Source organism: Poecile atricapillus, chromosome 3 (assembly GCF_030490865.1).
Source record: "Poecile atricapillus isolate bPoeAtr1 chromosome 3, bPoeAtr1.hap1, whole genome shotgun sequence".
Lineage (NCBI taxonomy): Eukaryota > Metazoa > Chordata > Aves > Passeriformes > Paridae > Poecile > Poecile atricapillus.
The window spans coordinates 105,122,416-105,147,442 of NC_081251.1; the positions used below are offsets into that span (position 1 = coordinate 105,122,416).

Consider the following 25,027-nt stretch of genomic DNA (forward strand, 5'->3'; position numbering starts at 1 on the left):
ATTGGTCTAACACGTTGATCTAAATTTTACGGAATGTCTTTGCCTCTTGTGCTTAATTATGCAAACAACAGAGATGAGCCACCAAATTATCTATCAGTTGAAATTATCTATAAATTTGGAATCCTGATAAACAGCTTGTACCCAAACTGGGAAGAGGGAGTGGCTTCAGGATGAGTCCCAGGTGCTCTGTGACTCCCTGGGCTGCAAGGTGTTATAAGCTAAGCCATGCACACTGTGAAGAGAACACACACTGAAGATGCATCTGAAAACAGATGCAGAGGCACATCCAATCCTAGGTCCAAGAGCACCTCCTAGTAGAAATAAGCCGCCTGAAGAATTTTTTTTAGCTGCTGTAAGACAGCGGCTATTTTTTAAATTATTTTTTTCTATCCATGAATCCCATAACACCTTACCTTGTGCTCTCAAAAAAAGGAAAGGCAATGTGAAGATCATGACCAATCTGTGTTTCCTTCAGCAAAATGGAAATATATATATTCCAAGATATATATATATATATATAATATCTTGGAAATATATCATGATTTATAGCAACCAGCTGGAGTATGCAATGCTGATGTCATTACTCATACAGTGTCTGTAGGAAAAACAGGACACTAGCCAACTCAAAACCTCAGAATTTTCATTATTGATCAATTTGTTAAGACAAACCTTACTTATGGTGGGGAGAAAATCTGACTTTCAGAATTTGAATTTCTGAGTTATCTTTGGTCTGCTGCAGGTTTGTTTGTGAGGAAGACAGAAGTGATGCTTACAAACAAGAAGACCTCTTCACAAACAGAAAGACCAAACTAGGTAGCAATGTATGAGGAGAATTGATTTGAAGAGTCAAATAGGTTAGGAAGGAGATCTGGCTCAGAGCTGAGCTGCATCCCCGGAACCTGTGCACACAGCACCGGCACCCACGGCTGGGTGTCCGAGCCCAGTAGCGGGGGCCCGCCCGGTGACAGATTCCGGCCGGTGACAGATCTCGGTCGGTGACAGACCCGGGTCGGTGACAGACCCGGGCCGGTGACAGACCCCGGTCGGTGACAGACCCGGGCCGGTGACAGACCCCGGTCGGTGACAGACCCGGGCCGGTGACAGATCCCGGTCGGTGTCAGATCCCGGTCGGTGACAGACCCGGGTCGGTGACAGATCCCGGTCGGTGACAGACCCCGGTCGGTGACAGACCCGGGCCGGTGACAGATCCCGGTCGGTGACAGACCCGGGCCGGTGACAGATCCCGGTCGGTGTCAGATCCCGGTCGGTGACAGACCCGGGTCGGTGACAGATCCCGGTCGGTGACAGACCCCGGTCGGTGACAGACCCGGGCCGGTGACAGATCCCGGTCGGTGTCAGATCCCGGTCGGTGACAGACCCGGGTCGGTGACAGACCCCGGCCGGTGACAGATCCCGGCCGCGCTCACACCGCGGAGCGCTGGCCCGGCCCCCAGCGGCCGCATGGTCCCGCCCCCGGCGGCTGCACGGCGTAACGGGGCGGGGAGGAGCAGGAGCAGGAGTCGGACCAGGATCAGGATCAGGAGGGCGGTTCTGGTTCCGGGTCAGTCCCCGCCTGGGCAGGCTCTCGGGCGGTGGGCGGGGGCGGCGGCCCCGGCCATGCGGAGCCGGGCCGGGCGGCGGCGGCCGCGCAGGGCCCTGCCTGGGCTGCGGCGGGGCCCCATGAGCCGCCGGGGGTAGGGCGGGGAGCCCCTTCCCCCCCGCCCCGCCGCCATGTACACCTTCGTGGTGCGGGACGAGGGCAGCAGCGTGTACACCGAGGTGAGCCGGCTGCTGCTGGCCAGCGGGCAGTGGCGGCGCCTCCGCAGGGACAACCCCCGCTTCAACCTGATGCTGGGCGAGAGGAACCGGCTTCCCTTCGGCAGGCTGGGTAAGCGTCCTCCCCGCGCCCGGCCGCTCCCTGGTCCCCTTCGGTCCGTGGCTGCGGCTGTGCCCTCCCCTCCCCGGTGTCCCCCGCCGCAGGGCAGCGGCCCCTCGGGTCTCCGCAGCCTCTCGCCGCCGCTGCGGGCGGGCCGCGCCCGGCGGAGCCCCCGCAGTTCGGGAGGCGGTGCCCGCCGGCCCCGCTCCCCCCCCGGCCCTGCCGCTGTCCCCGCGGCTCCCGGCCGAACAAAGCTCAGGCACCGCGGGGGCTCTGGACAGCCGACCCCCGGCAGGGCTCTCTGCGGGCCCTGCTGACGCCAGCCAGGGCTCGAAGGATCCCTTTCCCAAGCTCCCGGAGAGCGATTTCAGCGGTGCCCCCCAAAACAGCCCCGCACAGCTTGAGGCCTGTGCTGGGGTGAAGCAGTGGGAAGGGCGGGGGGGTGACACCAGGGTCACCCGGAGACCCCCCTGTGACATGTGGCAGAGCTCAGGGTCCCGGCGCCCGCTGTGGGTGCAGCCCGAGCGTCCCGGCCTGCCTTCCTTGGCCTGCAGCAGCGCCCTTGGGGCTGCAGACGAGCAGGCTGTGGGGTCGCTTCCAGTGTCACCCCCTGCCTGCCGCTGGGCAGGGACACTGCGGTGCTGAGCTGACCTGTGATGGGGGTGTCCCTGCTGTTTGACACCGAGGGCAGAACAGGTCTCAGCCAGGCACGTTCAAACCTTCACTCCAGAGCTGAGGCTGGTGCAGATGCGCCTCTGCAGGGTGAGGGTGATGGCACTAATCCGCGCCTGGAGCACGGTGTGGGTAATTCCAGAGGCCCTGTGTGTGTAGGGCCCCTACACCCCCTGCCCCACCACCTCTTCCCCTGCTCCCTGACCCCCACTGTCACCCTGCCAACATGCAGGGCTCTGGGAGCTGCTCTGTGCAGGCTTGTCCCCTGCGTGCCATGCACGCTGCTGCTGTCCCACGGCACAGCCACCCTGGCCCTCTGCCCTGCTGGATGGTGCAGAGCCCAGGAGCAGGGAGGGAGAGTGCCCACAAGCAGGGAGAGCCAAGCCAGGCACTGGCAGTGTTGCAGGGCGTGGCAGGGAGCTGGGATGCACTGTCATCTTGGCCTTGGTTTCTTTCTTTCTGGGGTGATGTTGCAGCACTGCTTCTGGCTACAGAAACATCAGAACAAGCAGAGCCCCTTCACTCCAGCAGCTCTGGTGCAGGATGGCTCTGCAGCCCCTTTCTTGCCGCAGAGACCCACCTCTGACTGCTCTTTGCAATTTGTAAGTTACCAGTTCCAGCACCTCTCCCTTGTCCCCTCCACATTTGTGAGTGGAAAGTCCCCATCACACGACAATGCCATCTGGTCACCTCCTGCTGTCAGGGTGTCTGCTGTGGGCAGGGAAACACCAGGAGAGGCTCAGGCAGTGAGGATGCTCACACGTGCTGGCAGCAGGCAGACCTGAGCTTTAACTTGCCCAGTGTGGAGGACCTGTAAGCATCAGGCCTCATTGCAGAACCAGTGCAGTTCTTTGATGAGAGTGGGCATGCACAGCACATCCAGTCATGGTGGGCTTGTGGACATCTCTGACTAACCCCTTGCATCCTCCAGAAGTGTCTTGGGGTGATGGAAGGGCTTCGCTGAGCCCTTCAGCTTGTGTTGCTATGGGATGCCCAAAAACTCAAACCATTTCTCACTGCCAAGACATGTCTATAACCTGTGGCCATGCTTTTGGCACTGGCTTCTTTAAACCATCCTCCTATAGAAGGAACTGGTTGCCTGAAATCAGTAGATTCAGACCAAAAATAACGTGGGTATTTTGGTGCATTTTCCAAAAAGCTCCATCTTCTTTGGTTCATCTTCCTGAGCAACTGTTGCATCAAAGCTGGCTTTGTTTTCCTAAGGGCTCTACTCGGTGGAAGCAGACATTAATTCAGGGAACTGTAGGGATTTGCGTTACTCAGGGCCTAAGCTGGATCATGCAGAGAAGTGGGGACTCTCAGCATGCACCACTGCTTCTTCCCAGCTGCAGGGACCTCTAGCTCTCGCTGATAACCTAATTCCTGAGGGACTGTGCCCTTAAGCTGTGTCTGCATCTAGCAGAAATCCCCTCAGTTTGTGCTGAGGGGATGGAAAGGAGGAAGAGGCTGCAGAGGGGATGCTGGGCTTTATGCCCTGCTGGGCTTTATGCCCTGCTGGGCTCTACGCCCTGCTGGCCAGGAAAGGATTGCCACTTCAGTCAGTGCCTTGGCAGCTTGTTAATCCCACTAAATGCATGCTGCAGACCTCACAACATGCCCCAGAAGTTTCCCTTCCTGCCTTGTGGTCCCTCTTTGCTGGCCACTCAACTCTACGTTGCAGCCCACTGCTCCACAGCAATGCTCAGGAGCCCAGTGAGGATGTGTCTCCCCAGGATAAAGCAGAAACAGAAGAAAATTTGAGGGGTTTTATTGTTTTCTTTTCAGTGAAAAAAAGCTGGCTGTGCTGGCTGCACATTGAAGTGCCTGAAGTTACAGATCTTTTCTGCAGGATGGTTTTCAGCTATCTTGTATTTAAAGATTTGTGAGTAAAAGTGACCCAGGTCAGGGAAGTGACTTTCAGGCTGAAAATAGATATTCACTCTGAGATCTTGCAGCTGCCTGATGTTTAAGGTAATGTTTGCTCCAGGCCTTTTTTCCCAGGCAAATACCAAGTAGGCTAAGTAGAACTCTGAATCCTTTTCAGGATTTTGGTCCCTCCCAGAGATCTTCCAGCTGAGCACAGGTGATTCTGTAGTGTGAAAAGGTGAAGGCAGGCAGGCTGTGGTGTGGAGTTCAGTATTGGTAAGGAGGTACCCATCTGTTTAGCACTCTCTTTGTCACTGCTGAGGCCACAGCTGGATACTGGGGCCAGTTTGGGACCATCCAGTGCAAGAAAGGCTTAAACATCCTGGAGTTACTATAGGAGGGCCCATTAGTGTAATCAAGGGGACACAGGTTGGCAGCCAGGCGCTGGGACAAGGACTTACAGAAGTCAATATCTGTCTTTAGAGATACTCAGGCTTTGAACAAGAGGTTGGAGCAGAGACTCCCAGGTATCCAACAAGATCCACAGGTCTTGCTGCAAACTGCTAGAAAGAAGCAAGTCTCCAATCTTTCAATGTTTCCCAGAGATTTGTGGTATCAGGTCCAAGAGGGAATCCTGCTGTACATGTCAAAGAAAAAAGGCCCTTTGCTAAGCTGTGATCTTTGTGTCATGGTGTGTTTCCCTGCATCCTCCACCTGTGTTTAACTGAAATCTCGGTTCTTAAAAACTTACACCAGCAGATGGAGAACACTTTTGAGTAGTGCTGCCAGTTCCTGGTGTGAGTTAGGAAAAAATTGTTTTTCTTTGCAAAATGGATGTGTCAGATTAAAAACAACTGGGTAACTGCATGTTTTTTGTAACTAAAAGAAGGAAACCACAGGAACCAGTACCAGTTTACAGCCTGTTTCTGTAATGCAGGGCAAGGAAACAGCCTCCATTTTTTCCCCTACTGCACAGATCCTTTGCACCAAGCAGCTGTTTTGCCTTTATTCATTGAGGAGTTTGTCTGACCTCTGTTTCCCCTTCTTAGGCCATGAACCTGGACTTGTGCAGCTGGTGAATTACTACAGGGGAGCAGACAAGCTGTGCCGCAAAGCATCTCTGGTGAAGTAAGAAACTCACTGAAATGTTAGATGGGCTTGGCAGAAGCTTCTCTTCTAACCCCTGTTGAGTGTTGAACCTGTTTGGAGGGTATTTCACAGAACAGCTGCTCTGGGAGTGCCCTAGCATGTGCTGTCCTCAGACTCCTGGGCTGGTCTCTAGAACTGCTGGTGTGCACAAAGGGCTCTCTGTAACCTCAGGGGAAATGCCATTTCCACTGAGCTGTATCTACTTGAAACCACAGAGTGTATTGAATCAGATTAGAGCCAAATCAAAAGGCAAAAGAAACCCAAACATATCTGCTCTTTTTCCTTGTAGACATTTAATTAAAACCTTCTCCTTTTATTCTCTGTTTCATACAGAGAAGAGACAATAATGTGCCCTTAGCTAATCAGATTTGCTGGACAAACAAATGCTTGGAGACATCTCCAGGAAGAGCTCTGGGAGTTATTTCTGCATGACCTGCCATGCCAGGGTCTCCTGGGGAAATGTGGATGAACTTTCATTGTAGATAACCCTCATCCCTGTGCAAACTCTGCTCCCACTAGAGTATCTTTATTTCAGAGCTCTTGGTCTCCTTCAGCAGTTTGGTTGTCCATTGCAGTCTGTGCTGCCTCGCACTGACGTGGTCCTGCAGACTGCATGTGCTGATCCAAGGCCTCTCTTTCCTCTGCAAAGAGCCTCTTCCCAGTTACTTTCCTGGCAGTGGTGATGGGGTTTGTCAGAAAGTGGCAGAGTATTTTTAAACAAGCACTTACAGCACACCTCAGATGGATTTCTCTTTAGCCTGTTACTTAGACTGCTGAAAGCACCTGGTTTTATATCCTGCAGCTTGGCTGACCTTTTTAACTGTAGGGTCAACCATGCATCAAGCTACTTAGGAACCCACAGGACAACAAATGACATTCCCAAAATGCCACTGACTTGCTGCCATCTTAACAGAGAGGCACAAATGTATGGAAAGAGTCAGCACCTCATGAACTCTACTTTTGGCTTTAAGCAAAGAACAGGCATTTGGAGAGGCAGGCAGCTCCCTTGACTTTTCTTGACTTTGAAAGAAAACAGGCTTGAGCTCTGCTAGCAGGAATTTGCTGCTGCCTCGAGACATTACTGGAGAGGGATGTGTCCAAGGGATCCCAGACACCTTGAGATGTGAGACATGTAACTGTGCCCTTGCTCTCTGTAGGTTCCCAGTGGTCTTCCTACACAGCTGGGACACCTGGTCTGATCTCAGTGGGAATTGGATCAAGGGCTAAGCCCTGCTCTGGCTTCCCGTTTTCCAGCTGTGATCACAACATCCTTCCTGCCCTGAGCTGTGTCAGCAAAAATACCTCCTCAATTCCCTTGTGCAGAGATGATGCAGGGAATACACCACAAGCTTTAGTTACATGGAAACTTCTCAGCTGTTAGTTTCATGATATCCATGGTGTCAACAAAATGTTTAATGAAAACATGCAGGTTCTGGTTCAAAGAGTAGTGCTTTGCTGTGGGCTGGGGTTGCCATGATATCTTTAGGAAAACCATAATTTCAAGGATCTAAGGAAAATAGGATGATATAGCACAGATTATCTGAAAGCTGCCATTCATCATCAGGCAAAAGAACCCAGTTAATGATGATTTTTCCTTATTAAATGATCCCCACGCAGGTGGGAACACTCTGGAGATTAACAGCCTGTCTCTCTTCACCCAGGCTAATCAAGACAAGCCCTGAGCTATCAGAGTCCTGCACGTGGTTCCCTGAGTCATATGTGATTTACCCAACAAACTTGAAGACCCCTGTGGCTCCAGCACAGAATGGAATTCGCCATCTCATCAACAACTCGAGGACAGACGAGCGGGAAGTGTTCCTGGCAGCTTACAACAGGCGGCAGGAAGGCAAAGAAGGCAATGTGTGGATCGCCAAGTCCTCAGCTGGTGCCAAAGGTTCATTCTCCAGCAGCAGGAGCTATTTCTCATTATTCCTCACTCTTTACATGATCTGTAGGGTCACAGGGTTTGGCTGGGCCAAGTTGATCTGTGGTGTGTCTCTGAAGGGCTTTGCTCACCATGCCAGTCGGGCCATGTGGTGTGCTGGTGCTGCCTAGGACATGCACAGCAGTGAAAGGGCCTCCACGTCTCCACACACGCACCTCAAACTGTGGGGAGGTGCTGCAGGGACCAGCAAGTGAGGGAAACGTGGAGAGCAGGTTAGAGGGAGGTGGTCAGCAGGCAGGACAACACCCTTCAAGGGCAAGGAGCCCAGCTCCCCGTGCTGCAGCTGAACCTGCCTTCTCCTGGGTGGAAATCCTGCTTTCAACCAAATTCAGATGCTTGGTGCCAGTGGCCTGCCCATGGTCCCACAGAGACTGGATGAGCTGCCACGAGCTCAGTGTGTTGAAATTGCACACAAGCCTTCAGGGGAGGGCATCAGAGCAAAGACAAGCAATGCAATGTCTGTCTGTCCGTCCGTGTAATCTGAATAGATCAATAGATACCCAAGTGGTAATGTGTCCTTCCTTGTTCCAGAGTCATTCCATCACTCACTCTGCAGAAATAACGAGCTGTGAGGTAGCTGGACACAGCCATAAATACAGTGCTTTGATCACTGTGTGCTCTCTGTCAGCTACAGTGTTATCATGGGTGCATTATTAGAATGGCTGCATTTAAAAACTTACCTTGCCATGTTTGCAGCAGAGCCCAGCCTGAGGAAGGGCCTGCTCTTTTCAGAGAGAACAAGCCCACATGTATTACTCATATTTGCAGAGTCACTTTGGATGCAGCCTTGCAAGAAGAGAATGTGAAAGCCAGCACTGGCTGCAGGGAGGCTGCATGATAAAACTTCACACTGGCTTCCCTCTCTGTTCTGCTCTCTTGGCTGTGTCACCAAGAAGCGTTGGAAAACGCCTTATTTTCATCAGAAATGAAGGGGAGATGAGACCTTTTGTTATGGCAGTGCAAGAATGAGTTTCTGTGTGGTAAACTGACAAAAAAATCCATCTGGGCATTTGAAAAGGTAGTTGCTCTGGTCTGCTACAGGCTGAGCAGGTTCAGACTCTTCAGATACTTCATGCAAGTGTGAGCCCATCTTTTCTGCACTAAAGCAGAGTAGCCTTTTGTATTCATCACTGTGCTGCTGCAAATTAAAGTGGAAAGCAGAGTCTCATGGTAATCTTCTAGAGGGAAGTTTTATGCATCATACTTCTGATGAAGAAGAAAGGTTGTTCATACTAATAATTAAGAAAGATTCAGCTCAGGCACAGCCCCTGTCTTGGGACAGATCTAACAGAAGCTTGGTCATCCATTAGTAAGAGGAAAATTCAAGGTTTAGGATGCCCTGACTCAAACGTTTGAAGGGTTTGCAACTGTGGCTGGAGGTTTTGGTGTTTTCTTTGAGAGCAGGGACAGCTGCCCCACATAAGCTGCTTTGCTGCCTCGCTGGGTTGCTGCCTGGGTGCACAGTTGAAGTGACCCTCCCCTTGGTTTGCCATCTGTCCGGTGTGGAACAGGTGCCTGCTGATCTCCCCACTGCAGCAGCTTTGCTGGCTTAGGGATGTCATTTCCCTCCTTCCCCACCAGCCTGAAGTTGTGCCAGTGCAAGGTTCTGCCTTGCTCTGCTGTGATCAGAAGACTGAAAAATCTTGCACCCTGCGTAAAGCATGGGTGAGAAAGATACTTTGATGACTGACTTCCTTTCAGTGGAGGGTGCTGGGATGAATGGGAGGTTGGTAGGCCTGGAAAGCTGAGCAGAGGATGGAACAGTGGGAATATCTGCAGGGCTGTGCTGACAGTGACCTTCAGAAATCACAGCTAGGAGCATTTTTCATCAGGTGATTCTGTCAAACCCTGCCTGTACTTCAAACCCCCATTACCTCTTTGATGTCCCCTTGAAGAGTGGGGATTTTTTGCACAGTATTTCATCAGTAAAACACTCAGCACAAAATTAAGTCATCAGGTTTAGTCCAGAAAATTAACTAATGCCTCAAGAATGGGCCTAGTGCCAGAGGAGTGCTTGATAACTTTACCTGAGTTGGCTTATCCCTCATGGCACCATGCCATTCCTTTATGAAATCCCAGAAGGAAAATGGTCTCTCTTCAGTGCTCTGCAACAGAAGTTTCCTTCTTGGACTCTTGCAAGAAATGAGCAGTGACAGCTTCAGCCAGAATGTGGGAGTGTTTAAATGGCACAGTTCATTTTTTTAATGAGGAGCTTCCACAGCAGGAGCTCTGAGTACATGGATGAACAATTTAAAATAGTACTTTTCCGTATTCAGCAATGATCTGAATAATAATTTAAATGAACTCAGTGAGCAGGGCAACACTGCACAAGCGTGCATGTGTGACTGCCTCTGGCAGCCACAGAAGCCAGACAAGGAAAGAAAGTCTTGAGTCTGGGATAAAAAACCCCACAAACCTCTCTCCCCAAATAAAAAAGAAAGGCAAAAATCTTTACAGAAAATGTGCCAAGCCCCCTGTACTCTATAAACTGCTGAAAACCAGGGAAGAACAAAACCAAATTTGTCAAGTGCCAAATACAAGCACCACCACACCCTCCTACCCTGCCAAGCCTAGGTAGGAAGAAATAAAAAGATGTAAAAGAGAATAAAATGCCCCCAAGCCAAGCAGCTGTCTCACTGCTTGCCCAGGTCCCTGTCTGCCCTGCATCACAGAGGCCACCCCTCTACAGTGTCCTGGGCAGGCTGTATCAGATCCCCTTGGTTCCCATTTGCATTAGGCCTGGTTTTAGGGAGCCTGAGGTTTTTGGCATGGCAGGAAAGAGATCCCTGCACAGATTCATTCCCATGGAGTGACTGTGACATTGCTTGGGCACTGGCTGATCCTGGGCCATAGGTTCTTGCATGTCGCTTTTCGGGCTAATGAGCCACAGCCCACTTAGGGCCTGAAAAAGCTCCAACAAAGATCGAAGGATCCTCTACCTAATTTTGTCTCCGACTTTCTGTGCCAGGGGAAGGGATCCTGATTTCTTCAGAGGCTGCAGAGCTCCTGGACTTCATTGATGAGCAGGGACAAGTGCATGTGATTCAGAAATACCTGGAGAATCCTCTACTTTTAGAGCCAGGGCATCGCAAGTTTGACATCAGGTAACCTTTTCTGCCTTTGTAATACCAGCTTTCTTTTTCATGCTGTTTCTTTCTGAGCCACTGAGACTAGAGTTTGTTCTCCTGTCCCCCAGGAGCTGGGTTCTCGTGGATCATCAATATAATATCTACCTCTACAGAGAGGGTGTCCTGCGGACCTCTTCCGAACCATATAACAGTGCTAATTTCCAGGACAAAACCTGCCACTTGACCAATCACTGCATTCAGAAGGAATATTCCAAAAACTACGGGCGGTATGAGGAAGGGAATGAAATGTTCTTCGAGGAGTTCAACCAGTATCTGATGGATGCCCTGAACACAACGCTTGAGAATAGCATCTTACTGCAAATCAAACACATAATAAGGTAGCCAGCTGCCTGCTGCCTAGGAGAGCATAACCCTTTAGGGGCAGGGAGTGTGTATGGATACATCTGGGGAAGCAGAGAGAGCAAGAAGGGAAGGGTTTTAATTGCATAAATTTAAGATAAGGCCATAAATACCCCCATGTCACTGCTCAGTGAAAAGGCACCTCTGTGTCTGCTGTTGATTCAGTGGTTTGTGTCCACGTCTCTGCGTTTTGCCAGCTGTGGCTGGAGAAGGATAGAGTGAAAAGGGAAGAGAACAGGTCAGAAGACAGGGCTGGGAGAGGCTGAGATCAAAAAAGGCATAAAGGTGATAGAGGGGAAGTGAAGCTGGACTCAAGTGTGCAGACTCTGGATGCTTCCCCCACCAGCAGCCAGCAGCAGCACATGGCTTTTGCCTAGCTCATCTTACTCAGTCCATAAGAGCCAGTTCCTTCCTGGGCATAGAAAGTGCCTGGAAAAGATCTCGGTGCTGCAGAGAATCCAGGTCTTGACAAAGCAGTCCATGAAGGAATTTGCTTTGCCAGTACCCCAGCGCTGTTAATTGCACTAAAAAGATGTGACAGTCTTTGAGGGACTTGAAGGCAGGTGAGCATCCAGTGGCAGCTCCCTGCTGCCGCCCTTTGTGGCATTGCACATCATGTTTTTCAGCTTGCCTGACCCAGTGGTGAGTGAGACACTCCTCTCCAGCTCTAAGTGAGTTAAATCACTTTGATTTATCTAAGTGGGTATCCCCACGTGGATTATCATGGTCACAGGATCTCATGTGCAGGGACCTGGTTATTATGGCATGTGTTGGACAGAACTTGTAATTTGGGGCAGTTCCAGAGCAACCCTTGTCACTTAACTGTGCAAGGCACGTGTCCACAGCAGCCTTAATCCTTTCTGATTTTCCCTTCACAGAAGCTGCCTTATGTGTATAGAGCCTGCAATCAGCACGAAGCATCTTCACTACCAGAGCTTCCAGCTCTTTGGCTTTGACTTCATGGTGGATGAGGAGCTGAAGGTCTGGCTAATAGAAGTCAACGGGGCCCCAGCATGTGCACAGTGAGTAAATCAGTTTGTGTAATACCCTCATGATGCCACCATGCCTCACCCGAAACACAGCTTATGTCCCAGCTCCAGGTGAAAAAGGTGGAAGAAAGTGAATGGCAGGGGAGTTTTTCAGGCTAACACTGGACACTGCTCTAAGTGCCAGTCAGTTTGGGTTCATTACTCTTGTCTCTGTGTTTGGTATCCCCCAGCTTCTTTCCCACGTGAGATGGGGCACTAACCTGACTTTTTGAGCAAATGGGCTTGAATTGAACTTGGGTCATTTTTATTACTCTTGGGTCAAGTTATGTTTGCAGATTAAATGCTTTGGGAGTCAGATTGTTTCTCAGTCTCTCTTGTGGAGCCGCTGGTGGCTGCTCTTTATATAAGCACATGTTTAATGAGTAGCTTTAAGGGCAGCAACTGGAAGTGAGTGACTAAATTTGCAGGCAGCAGGACCCCAGAGAACACTATGGATGCTGCAGATGTTACCAAATCTCTGAAAACGGGAATAAAGACTCCTTAATACCAATTTAGTGTTAAGAAGGGCATAATTTATTCAGTTCACATGGGGGATAACTCCTGACCTTATATGCCCATGTGATTTTACAGGTGTCTTGCTTATATACAGTCACTACTGTCATGTTATAATTTCCCCATTACCAAAAAACCTTCCCCAGGTTCCCAGATTAAGTCCTTGTTTTGGTTGTGCCTGCATTCCTGAGCCTGATGTCTTCTTACCTTCCAGCCATCCTTGCTGGGAAAGCAGATGTTGCATTCCTTGCTTCTCTGCTAAGTGTTCGCAGGCACAGTAAAAATTAACCCTTTTGGTATCACAGAGATTGGATTATACCTTCTTCCAGCAGCCACAGGGAGGCTGGAATAGCCAAACAGCCCTGGACATGATCATCTCTGTGTAGGCACAGCAGGAGGTGCTGTATTACATGACTGAGACAGCTGCAGGAGACCAGAAATTTTTGCTCAGTGAGCATCTGTATCACATAAAAAAAAAAAAAAAAAAAAAAAACCCCAAAAAAAAAACCAAAAAAAAAAAAAACCAGCAAAACAGAACAGGCTGTATATCTGCATTAGAATTTGATCAGATTAGATGTTGATTAACATCAAATGTTGATTATGTTAGATCATCACTAACAGTAGAGAAAAAAAGCAGCTCAAACCTACCAGATAGCCTGTTCAGCTGTTTTTTCAGGACTAGAGTGTTGGAAGATCCCAGCTCTACAGAAACAGGGCAACTGAGAGGTGCTTTAAAAGATTTAATTTCACTATTAGTCTCATAGAAGGGTGAAACAGATGAGATGTAAAACTCAACACCATTCTATCAGAAGCCAGCCTGTTTCCTGGTTACAATACTTTAAAAATGTTTTTCAGCCTGTTAGCTTTAGCCACACAATGTTGCTAATACTTGTAACACCAATCACCTGTTATTTTACCCCATGCGGTCTTGCTACAATGCATCTTTCAGAGTTCTGATTCTCCAAAGTATCTGGTCTGTTTGCAAGGCCATTGGTTTGAAACTTCTTTCCAGTTCAATCTCTCTCAACATCTTCTCTATTCCATGGCCTAGCTAAGTCAGCACACCTTATCTCAGAGATTGCATACAGATGTACAAGACTATGTCAGCTTTCAGTCAGGCCTTGAGAATCCTCTACAATTCCATTTCTCACATTTCCCCCTATTTCTTGAACAGTAAAAACTTCTTTGATGGTCTTATTCATCATCTGCAGTGCACAGTGAAGTACACAAGGCACTACCACTAATATTGATACTATAACAATCAATACATATAAACCTATTTTGCAAAGTTCATTTAGCCAAGGTGTAAAGCTCCATCCTTCAAATAAATCATCTAACCACGATCCATCATCTGTTTTAATTTGATTTTCCAGATCTTTCAGTTTTTTAAGCTGTTTGTGGATGGATTCTGAATGGTCACGCAAATTCATACAACACAATCCTTCAAATTCTTCACAACCATGTCCATGTGCCAGTAAGAGAAAATCGATGGCAGCTCTGTTCTGTAAAGTTGCATGTCTAACAGCATTAACATCTGCCATCTTATCACTAATTACAGGAAGTGGCATTGGTTTCTTTGCTCAACCAACACCCCATCAGTCTAATTGTTTTGATGCTACAGCTGAGGCAAGCTGAGGTAAAAACACACTTGATGTAACTAATTTTGCAGGGCTTCAGGGTTTAAAATTGCTATTACAGTTTTTTTAATAATGATAGGCAGACCTCTTTCCTCTGTATTTTCTCTTGATGGCCTTTTTAACACTAGGTGCTATCACAATGAGCTGTCTTTTGCTACTTGGGCCACCTTTAATTTTTAAGGGAATGCCTTGCCAGGCTCTATCTCCACAAATGAGCCAATATCTTTTTGGCAGTTGCCGTGGGAATTCATTAAGATCAAGAGTCTTAGCCTTAGGCGGCACTGGGGTGATACACTCGCACCAAAAACTTGAATTTCTGTACAGAGGATGATGGGGAGTAACATTTAATTGTGGATCTCCTTGATACTGAAAATCAGCACAAAATTCCATTGTCAAAGAACCAAGAATTTCCAATTCTTGAGGTTCAAAGGGTGTTTTAAGAAGATCAGGGGCCCAATGATACCAGTTGGTTACAGGATTTGTCTTGTTGGCAACTGCACACCAGTAATTGTCAGGGTTAGGTATTGGCCACTCTCTGGCACTGGTACACTGACAAAACAGTATATCTAATGATATTAGGTCTAATATCTAATGATATTAGATCATTGTTTGATCTAACTCCAGGTTTTTGTTCAGCTACTCTTGGCAAAAGGCTTTTCCATGTATTTCAGTTTCCAAGCAAATCTTTTGGTACTTTCAGCTTTTGTGTTTTCCCAAATTTGTTCAGGGACTGGCCAACTATAAGTCACTAAATTGTCCTGTTTACACTCAATTTTGAAAATCGTGATGTCTTGGGATTCTTTTTAACACAATGGACACCATGCTTTTGCCAAAGGAGCTCTACAAAACCAACAATTTTTACAGTTTTAACACTGACATAAAACCCAAGGCTTGCAGTTTTTGCAGGTTGGGCAGGGGATGTTGGGCATGAACCATAATCTCTCTGTGTGGCTCACATCCACGTGCTCGTTTCCCTGCTTGTGGAATTGTCAGCACACTCCTGTGTGTGATACGGCTTCACGCTCTTAGCTGGAATCCACTTAGGTCTGCACCTGTGGAAACACAAGCAAACCCTTTGCCCCAAGTTATTAAATGAAGCAGACCTTCAATTTGTCCTGTCTCAGGGTTTCTAATTAAAACTGTAGGATTTTCTTTCAGTTTTGCCTGTGCGTTATTTGAAAAATGCCTAAAAATTGGTTTACTGGGTTCTGCAAATGAGCTATTTAAAAAATTAAAAACATGTAAAGCTTTACTTAACCTCATCTGAGGCGTGGCTTGGACCATTTCCCCCTTTTGGTGATCTAAAATGTGTTTTAGAGTGTGATGTGTCCTTTCAATAATTGCTTGGCTTGTAGGAGAATAGGGAATTCCAAAAGTGTGACGAACACCCTAATCCATTAAAAATGTGGCCAGTTTTTGAGATGTGTATGCGGGGCCATTTTTGTATCTAATGAAGCAAAAGCTTGTAGGAAGTGTTGACAGGCATGGTTCTCTGTTTCTCCTGTATGGACAGAGGCAAAAACTGCACTGAAATATTCATGTGTCTACTGACACATGAATATTTTTAAGTTTCCCAAAAGATGGGTATTTGGTGATATCTGCCTGCCACAGTTGCAGGCTTTGTAGGCCTTTTGGGTTGACAGCTCCTGTAGAAACAGAAGGTTGTACAAGTTGACAATCAGGGCAAACACCAATAATGGTTTTTGCTTGACCTTTTGGCACAAGTGTTTGTGCATTTTGATGGAGGAAGGCATGACTCAGTTTCACTTGTTTGAAAATGTCTGCCAAAGTGTTTGAAACAACCATAGTCAGTTTGTCTGCTCTTGCATTTCCTTCTGCCATGAATCCTGGAAGCAAGAAATGAGCCCTGACAGGAGAGACAAAATATTGGTTAGTTCTGTATTGCAAAAATTGTATAAATTCATGAAAACTAATGATAAGAGGGTATAATTTGTAACATCCCTTGAAAGTGATCCTTCTATTCTTTTAACAATACTAGTAACATGAGATGAATCTTCAGTTAAAAGGTTCTGAAAGGAGCTGTAACACCCTAACTACTGCAGCCAATTCAGCAATCTGAGGAGAGCCTTCTACTGTTTGACCATCTGACTCCCATGTTTTGGTCGTTTTTGGTAGTTTGATTTTGCCATACTATTACTGATTTGTGTGTTTTCCCTGATCCATCAGTGAAGAGAGTTATAGCACTTAAAGGCTCTTCACTCAACATGGATTTTTCTCTAAAACTTAATTTTGCTTGCAACAATTTGTGTCCTGGGTATTGAATAGAACAAACACCTGAATAATTTAACAATGCAATTTGCAAGTCTTCTGAATTTTGCAAAGCCCAATCAAGGTAATTTCTTTTCACTGGTAAATAAATAATTACAAAATCTTGGCCTGCCGTGGTTAGCAGTCTTATTCTGGCTCTAATTATAATTAGAGCTGTCATCTCCATGGTTGTAAAAATTGTTTTTGGAGACCTGTAAGGAAGAAAAAAACACTCTATGATTAAATAAGGATCTTTTTCAGAAGTGTCCCATAGAAAAATGAGACCATAAAGTTGCATTTTTTTTCTCCTAACACTGCAAGAAAAAAGGGCTCTTCTGGAGCACAACAATGTGCCTGTCTTTTTTGAAAAGCTTCAGTGACCTTTTCAAGGGCTTTTTGAGTTCAGGTGTTAAAGTTCTAAGAGATCTGATGTCACAGTCTCCTCTCAGAAAGTCAGAAGGTGGGGCAAGTTCATCATTAATGATTCCTAAAACAGGTCTGATCCAATTAATTTCTCCTTAAAGTTTTGTAAATCTTGCAAGGTGTTGACACTGGTTTGGAACTGTATTTTCTGTGGCTTGATCGTTTGTTCTGTCATCCTACATCCTAAATATTTCCAGGGTGGGATTTCTTGTATTTTTGATGTAGAAATTTCCAATCCAGCATTTTGAACTTCAGTGATGACACTGTCCGGAGTCTCTTCTATTTCTTTTTGAGTTGATACTGCAATGAGCAAATTGTCCATGTAATGTCAAATCCTTGACTGTGGGTGTTTTCGTTGGGCTGGAGACAAAGTTCGTGCCACAAAATATTGACAAATTGTAGGCAAATTTTTCATCCCTTGCAGCAAAACTGACCAATGATATCTTTGCAGTGGTTCTCCTCTATTGATGGCTGGAAGGCAAATTAAGGATGCAGTGTAATGTTGAAAAAGCAGTCTTTTAAGTCGATGACCACAAGAGGCCAGGCTCTTGGAGTCATTGAAAGAGAAGGAAGTCCAGGTTGCAGGGGTCCCACGTCTTCTATCACTTCGTTGATCTTTCTCAAGTCGTGAAGTAATCTCCAGGAATCAGAAATTTTCTTGTGAATGACAAACACTGGGGAATTCCAAGGGCTATTTGTGGGCTTGATGGGACCTTTTTGTAATTGTTCATTTACTAATTTTTTGAGGGCAGTTAGTTTTTTCTCTGCTGGTGGCCACTGACTCACCCAGACAGGGTTGTCAGTTTTCTGTGATAGCTTTAGAGTGGCAGGTACCGCCGTGGCTCCCATCAAAAACTCACTTCTGTTTTTGTTCCCCGCTGAAAGAGTACGTCTCTCCCCCATGTTGTGATGGGTCTCTGCACCACGAAGGGATGGATATTCGCTGTCTTCCCTTCAGGACCTGTAACAGTAATCATGAATTCACTTTGCAGACGCAGTGTGACTCTTCCAGTTCCTGTGAGAGCACCCATGGGTGTCACTAAACTCCAATTGCTCAGCCAAAACACATAAGAAATTACAGTGACATCTGTGCCAGTGTCCAACATGCCTGTAATGTTAAATGTTTCACCACAATGTGTTGGACTGCAAGTCAGCTGTGGCTGTTCACTGCTGACATGTTGTACCCAAAGGACATCAGGCACAGGGCAAAGGCTCTCGAGGCATTTCTCAGTACACAGCTTGCTTAGTTAAAAGCAGAGTCTCTCAATATATGTCTTGTTTAGCTATAGTCACTGGCAATGCAATAGCAATAGGTATTAGTGGTTTTGGTTGAGTTACCACTCAACTATAAGCAAGAGCTAAAACCATCAACTCTTCGTTACAATTTACTGAAACAACAGCTGGAAAAACTGAAAGTCCAAGAATTATGTTCTTGTCTCTGCCTGTAATTAAAAAGTCTTGTCTCTGCTGTGAAGTACCAGTAACTCCTGTGGGTATAAATTCATGGCAAGAGTCTTTTTAAAAGTATGTTAATTTAGAAGTTGCCAGTTCACATCGTGCCCCTGGGGGTAATAAGTCGGGGTCGCTCGGGAGCTGGCAATTTCAGAAATTGCACTTGGTTTGGGTTTTCTTGTGATTGAGCTGCCATTATTTGTCTCATCACGCGGTGGCGCAGCGAGCTCTTTTTTGGGTTTCCCGGCAGAGAGTTATTTACCATCGATATCAACTTCGGAGCCACGGTGGTTCGCATAATGCCTCCCTTTTCTGCACCGAGGGCAAATATTAGGTAATTTTGCATTTTTCACTGCCTCGTGACAGTTCTTTTTCAAATGACCAGGTTTTCCACAGTTAAAACATGGCTCTTTAATGGGCTCCACTTGTAAAGCAGTGGGAGTTTTTTCAGTAATTTTTGTCTGAGACTCCGTGGCTCTTTCGAGTTTATTTCCCAGCGAATCTTGGGATTTTGCTAATTGTTCCCCCAGTGCACTCACTCGTATGGTCACGATATGCTGTGGAGTGAGCAGTTGCTTGCAAGCAGCAAGCATTTGTGGCACTGTTGGTGGCTGGTCTGGTAAAGTTAGAATGACCTTTTTGCATTCATCACTTGCATTAGCAAAGGCAAGGTTTTTAATTAAATGAGGATGTGCGGCTCCATCAGGACACTGCCTTTGAACCGCCTGTGTTAAAATGGTCTAAAAAGGCACCATAAGGTTCAGTTTTGGCTTGTGGAATCAGAGAATAGGCATTTTCATGGGCTCTCCCAGGCTGCACAGTTAAGAGCCTTACATGCTGCATTTTTAATATCTCTGAGCAGCACCCTAGGCAAAGCTTCTGCTTGATCCTCTGCCTTATCACTGGGGGGATCTCCAGCCAATTGACCGATCCTAAGCTGGGCATTAGGACCTCCAGCATAGCTCTCTATCAATCTGTGAAGGTGCTTCTGCCATTCTAAGCCCCACAGAATATACTGCGAGTTAGTTAAAGTCATAGACGAAACATTACGACAGTCTGAAGGTGTTAGGTCGTAAGAATCATATGTACTTCTCACCACATTATTAAAATACGGGGAGCCCAATCCGAAATCTTTAATAGCTTTTCTTAACTCTTTAATGTCATAATGTGACAGAGGTTTCCAACGGGGATTAGCATTATTTCTCCCATACCTAGGTGGAATAGCAAGGAGCTCTCCATATGATGAATTAAAGTCTTTATCTTGCAGGACTTTACATCTTATCTTAGCCCAATCAGTAAGTCATTCTGAATTATTTTCCGAGACAAGAGAACCCGGTTCCCGTTCTGTATTCATGGGGCCAGGATGTGACGGGTTAAACTCTTCCTCCGAACTAGAATCTGTGAAAGGCGGAGCTGCCGCAGCCCCGTTTGGGGTCCCTGTGTCTCTGGTTAGGACCAAAGGTGGGAGAGGTTTGGAGGACACAGCCCGAAGCGTGGGGGGATTCACAGATGCGATCGTGGAAGCAGAGGGCTCGATTATTTGTTTAAACATATCAGTCAGAGCAGGCAAAAGCTTTGCAGCTGAATGGTCTCGATTTATGGTAAAAGCATTCTGTAATTTGAGTCCAGCCCAATACCATAGAGAAAAGGTGAATACAGAAGTGTCATCCACAGTTGGAAAGTGCTTTTGAACCCAAGATAACAAATCTTTTAACTCTTGTGTCAAAATGTTACAGGAATTAGATCTGATCAGAGTCTTAAGGGTCTTACAAACATCTCTGGACTGTTTGGACATCTTGTGCCCAATCATGTTCCCCAAATCCTACCTGTTGTCATGCAGCAGGTGATAATACCGGTCTCCCTCTGAGTGGAACCCGCGGTGCAGAGATCTCGACTGCTCCTTCCTTACAGGAGAGCTATGAATCCCTAGGGTAATTCCCCGCTTTCTTGCACTCTCCAAAAAGCGTTCCAACCGCTTGACAAATTAGCCGAACACTCCTCAAAACACCTATTAGCTTTTGTGACACAGTGCTGCTAATACTTGTAACACAAATCACCCTATTATTTTACCCCATGTAGTCTTGCTACAATGCATCTTTCACAGTTCTGATTCTCCAAAATATCTGGTCTGTTTGCAAGGCCATCCTTTGAAACTTGTTTCCAGTTCAATCTCTTTCTCTCTTCTCTATTCCATGGCCTAGCTAAGTCAGCACACCTTATCTCAGAGTTTGCATACAAATGTACAAGACTGTGTGAGCTTTCAGTCAGGTTTTGAGAATCCTCTACAGTTTGATTTCTCACACTAGAGCTTGGGGAGCTTTCTGTGTCCAGGATGCCCAGTTCACAATGTGGATCATGGTGCAATTACTGCCTTGCACCTTCTTGTCTAGCTGTATGGGTAGAATTTGGCTGTTGCTGGGTGGATTTGGATTGCAGCAGTGCCCTGTTTGTTTTGTACCTCTTGGAAGAGCAAGGGCTTTGTTGGGCACTTGGTAGATTGAAAGCAGCTGAGGTAGGTTTTGGCTATTTGTGACTTCTCCTGTTCAGGCTTATTTATAGCACCTGTATCACACAGCTCCCGTTTAAATAGGAAAAAAAAAATCGGCTGCTGTGAGCAATAACATTCCCAGGAGCTGCAAAAACATCTTACTGTTACATTGCCCCAATGGCATGGTGTGAAAGACACTGTTAGTCCTGGGAGAAACAGCTTTGGTACTAAATATGTCCCAAATGCCAGCACATTCAGGGAGATTACACATGCATTTCCTTCAGCAGAAAATGAAGCTGTTGTTAACTCATCTCAGACTCTTGTCTCTCTTCTCCCTAATGCTGCTGTGCATGAGCTGTGCCATGGTGAAACACATCCCACACGTCTGAGGGTCCTGTGAAGCCCCTGTGCCTGGTCAAAAGCTGATGTGTACAGCTGCACCCCAGCACACTATTTCATCAAACCAGGAATGCATCAGAGCAGCCCCTCTGGGGCACATTCCTGTGTGAGCAGGGTCTGGTGCAGTAAATCCCAGCTCCCAGAACTGGAAGGCTGGTACAGGGAGCCCTGAGATGTTTTCTGCCCCTTTGCATTTTGTGCAGACTCAAGTCTGGGGCCTGAGTCTTTCTTTCTGCAGCTCAGAAGCCTGACCTGACTGTAAACATAGATAATGTGTTTTGTGGTGATTTGTGAAAGGGAGCAATATTAGGAATTATCACCATGGAAAAAGAAGGTATTTGTTGTTTTAAACAATGAGGTGGAAGAGATACTGCTCTCCTGTTTGCCACTCTGAAACTCCTTGTAGTGGGAATAGGATCTTGTAGATCTTGCTGGGAAAACGCATTTCTACATAAAAATTGGCTAGGGGTCTGCTGGTTTGTCCTCTCTGGGTATCTGATTCTCTCTCTCATCTCTTAGGAAGCTGTATGCAGAGCTCTGCCAAGGAATTGTGGATGTAGCCATCTCCAGCGTTTTCCCCCTCAACGACACTGGGCAGAAGATGAATCAATCATCATCGATCTTCATCAAGCTGTGATGACAACACAACTGCCACTGCTGTGAACAGGAGAGACTGCACCCCTCGGGTCAGCACAGCTTGGTGGCTTATCTCAGTAACATGCCAAAAAGTGATAGAGACAGGCTTCATATTTTATGGGAGCCCACAGGGAAAAACAACAAAACAGGCATCCTCACAGAGCTGTGATGAGCCAGAGCTGCTCAGATAACTCTGCCTGCATTCACCAAAATCCACTTTAGAAGCAGTTCCTGTGACTTTGATACCTGAAACAAATCTCTCTGGGAGTACAACAAAACAACCTTAAAATGAAACCCCAGCAGGGATACTGTAATGCTGTATTAGCTCCTCCTTTTCTATAGAGATAACATTGGGTTTTTTAAGGGAATCGAGTGGAGAGAACGATGGAGTTGTCCTCCTCCTCCCGCTGTGTTTATTCTTTCCTCACCTACTGCATCATTAGTGCCTTAGCTCGGCTCCAAATAGGTGACTCCTTTCCTTTGTTCCTGCTCTGTTACATAGAAAGGAGCAAGCTCTCCTGGTGCCTAAAACCAGGAACACCAAGAAGTCAGTTTCCTTAGGTCATTTTCCAAGCTGGTTGGCTGAACACCCAGGCAATGGCTGGCAGAAGGGTGCTGAACTGCAGGTGGTGAATTAACCCAAGCAAGGAAGGCAATTTTCTTTATTTATAGCTATCCCTTTTCCTATTGAGATTTGAATCAGTGTCTGTCCCAGTCTGAGGCAGTTGGATTCTGCTTAAAAGAGGTAGAGAGACCCCCTCAAGCTCACTAGCAGGCTGTAGGATTTCTAGAATCACCTTTGTGCTGTTTCAAGTAGCAGAAACCTGATTCCAGTTTCTTCTGAGGCACTGCAGTGAGTTTAGGCTCTTCTCTGAGATTTCACCTTCCGGATTTACTTGAGGCTTGAACCTGAAACCTTTCTACCCAAATCCTGTTTAATCCAGCCAATTTTATTCTCCTCTGTTTGACAAATACTGCAATCTTCTGCCCTGATCACAGTCCACAACTTGATCCTAGCTAAGAGGAAGGTGGGTGAGATTTTGTAGACCAGGAGACAGACTCCTGTTTGCTACACATATGGGAAATCAAGTCCTTTGGGGGGAAGGAGAGGTTAAATTCCTTGAGATGTCTGAATTTCAGAGCTAACATCTACTTCGAGTATAACGTACATCCCTGTTACGTTTCCTGCTTTGTGAAGTGTATCTGAATTTGCAGTGTGAGCCTAGCACATCCCTCTGGCAGGGAAAAGATGGTCATGGAAAAAAACTGGTTCCTGTTCCCCATAACAAAGAAACAAGAAGACATTGTGGAGGTTACAAGCTGCCTGTGTGTAATGGGAGTGCATCAAGCAATGGAATTTCTGCCTTCCTCAGGAGAACCTGGTGTTTTGGTGTACTCATCTCTGCTTGTGATGGAGATTTCAGAGGTCTTCATGCAGCAGGCAATCCTGATGGGAAGGGCTGGGTGATAAGCAGGGAGAAGGGCATGGGGGAAGGTTGGGGGTTTAACTTTACGATAGCACAGAGGTGTCAGAATTTCACTGCAGTCTGGGTGAAGTGTGGTGGCAACTCACAGAATTAAATGTAGGCTCTTAAGGGTTGTTACTCAGCTTGCAAAGTTCACCACATCTCCATTGATATTTTCATGTTCGCTTGGCTGAGCTTAAAAACTGCACGTTTTTTGCCCAGCAGTGGGAAGACCTCAGAGCAATCGCTCTCATTAACAGCTGAGCTCTCGTAAACTCCAGGAGAGACAGGAACAGAAAATTTCCCTCATCACAATGACCCAAGAAATGCTCATTTTCTGGGATGCTAGACCCATCCTTCTCCTCAAAAGGGAAATTCAGATAATGCTTGGTGGTAGAGCCAGAACTACAGACGATGCAACTATTCATAGCCTGCCTTTCCAGCTGGGCTTGGGGGAGGTAGTGTTTCAGGGACACTTGAATCTTCTGTTTGCTGAATTTTTCAGAAATAAGCAACATCCTCTGGAGGAAAATGTGTATTTTCCACCTTCTCTCAAAGTGCCCCCCAAAATAAAGCACAGAAGGTAAATGATAAAGGACAGAGAGCACAGTGCCTAAAGTTTTACCCAAAACACTAGCTATGAGGTGGAGTAGAGGATGTGTGTGTGGCTGGGCATTGCAGCCATGGGTGCACCTTGCAAGTGATGCTCACAAGCCCCTGTGAGACTTCCGTTTGTTTCTTTTTTTAGGAATATACAACAATAAATGTTTTCTAGTTTATTTCAGCTAAAAGGTCAATAGAAAAGGTCTTACTCTCTTTCCTGAGCTTTCACCCAGGATACTGCTGGGTTTCCAGAAGACACCTACCATATTGCAGAATGTCTCTAGTCTTAGTTATATCCCTTCATGTCATCCATGAAGAATTTCTGGCCCAGGTGTTCTGGCTGCGTTGTCCAGCAGGGTCTGGTCCCACTGGACTCTGGGTTTCAGGTAACTCCCATGTGGCTTGCTCCATACAAATTAGTCATGTTGTGCTTCTGCTGAAATCTGGTGGCTGCCCACAGTCCATGGAGAACGCCGGAGAAATCTGAGAAAGGCTCAAACGCTGATTTCATCCAGGTGACTGTGACCAGTGCCCTTCAGGACTGCTTGCATGTCCCTGCTCCCAGCATTTCTTGTTCCCCACACGCAGCTCTCTCCCAGGAGAGCATCGCTGTGCCGTTCATGATCATGCTCCATGACAGTGTCCGCTGTGGCAGCCCTTGGGAAAGCCTGGTGTTGAGAGGATGTGGGGCACACGGGGCACTGCCGAGCTGGCCGCCCGTCAGGCTCGGGGTGGTGTGTGCCCGGCTGCTCTCACGCCAGCGTGTGCATGTGGGGCTGGCGAATGCCTGAGCTCCCGGCTCTCGGCTGAGCTCGCATCTATCCACATCTCTCCTAAACCATCATTAAAACATGCAAACCCCACAGCCTGTGGTGTTTCCTTGGGGCAGCGGGTCCCTGGGGTGTCAAGTCCCCAGGACCCGGGAACTGGCATCACGCCCTGGGCTGTCCCGGCAGCGGGGGGAGCTGGGGAATAGCGGGGTTGCTCGGGATTCCAGGCGTGCGGAAGTAGCAGAGAGTGATGGGGATGGCTGGATATCCAGGCTCCTGTTCCTGGGGCGCACGTGGCTGGGCGGGGGGAGGGACACGGGTGACACGGATGCAGGGGGTGCCCGGGAG

General features: G+C 47.3%; 1 protein-coding gene across 4 annotated transcripts; it reads left to right on the forward strand.

Moving 5' to 3' along the window:
• Positions 1 to 1,531: 1,531 nt before the first annotated feature.
• On the forward strand, positions 1,532 to 24,772 carry TTL (tubulin tyrosine ligase). Of its 4 annotated transcripts, none has more exons than XM_058834676.1 (8): positions 1,539 to 1,888; positions 5,464 to 5,542; positions 7,225 to 7,457; positions 10,477 to 10,612; positions 10,705 to 10,974; positions 11,875 to 12,018; positions 13,911 to 14,011; positions 21,724 to 24,772. In XM_058834676.1, the coding sequence occupies exons 1-8, from the start codon at positions 1,732 to 1,734 to the stop codon at positions 21,762 to 21,764; spliced, it is 1,161 nt and encodes a 386-aa protein (XP_058690659.1). In that variant the 5' UTR covers positions 1,539 to 1,731; the 3' UTR covers positions 21,765 to 24,772. The 4 variants fall into 4 exon arrangements, with proteins under 4 accessions (XP_058690661.1, XP_058690659.1, XP_058690658.1 ...); XM_058834675.1 differs by lacking the exon at positions 21,724 to 24,772 and adding an exon at positions 14,096 to 14,187; XM_058834678.1 differs by lacking the exons at positions 10,705 to 10,974; positions 21,724 to 24,772 and adding an exon at positions 14,096 to 14,187 and having other exon boundaries at positions 1,532 to 1,888.
• The last annotated feature ends 255 nt before the right edge of the window (positions 24,773 to 25,027 follow it).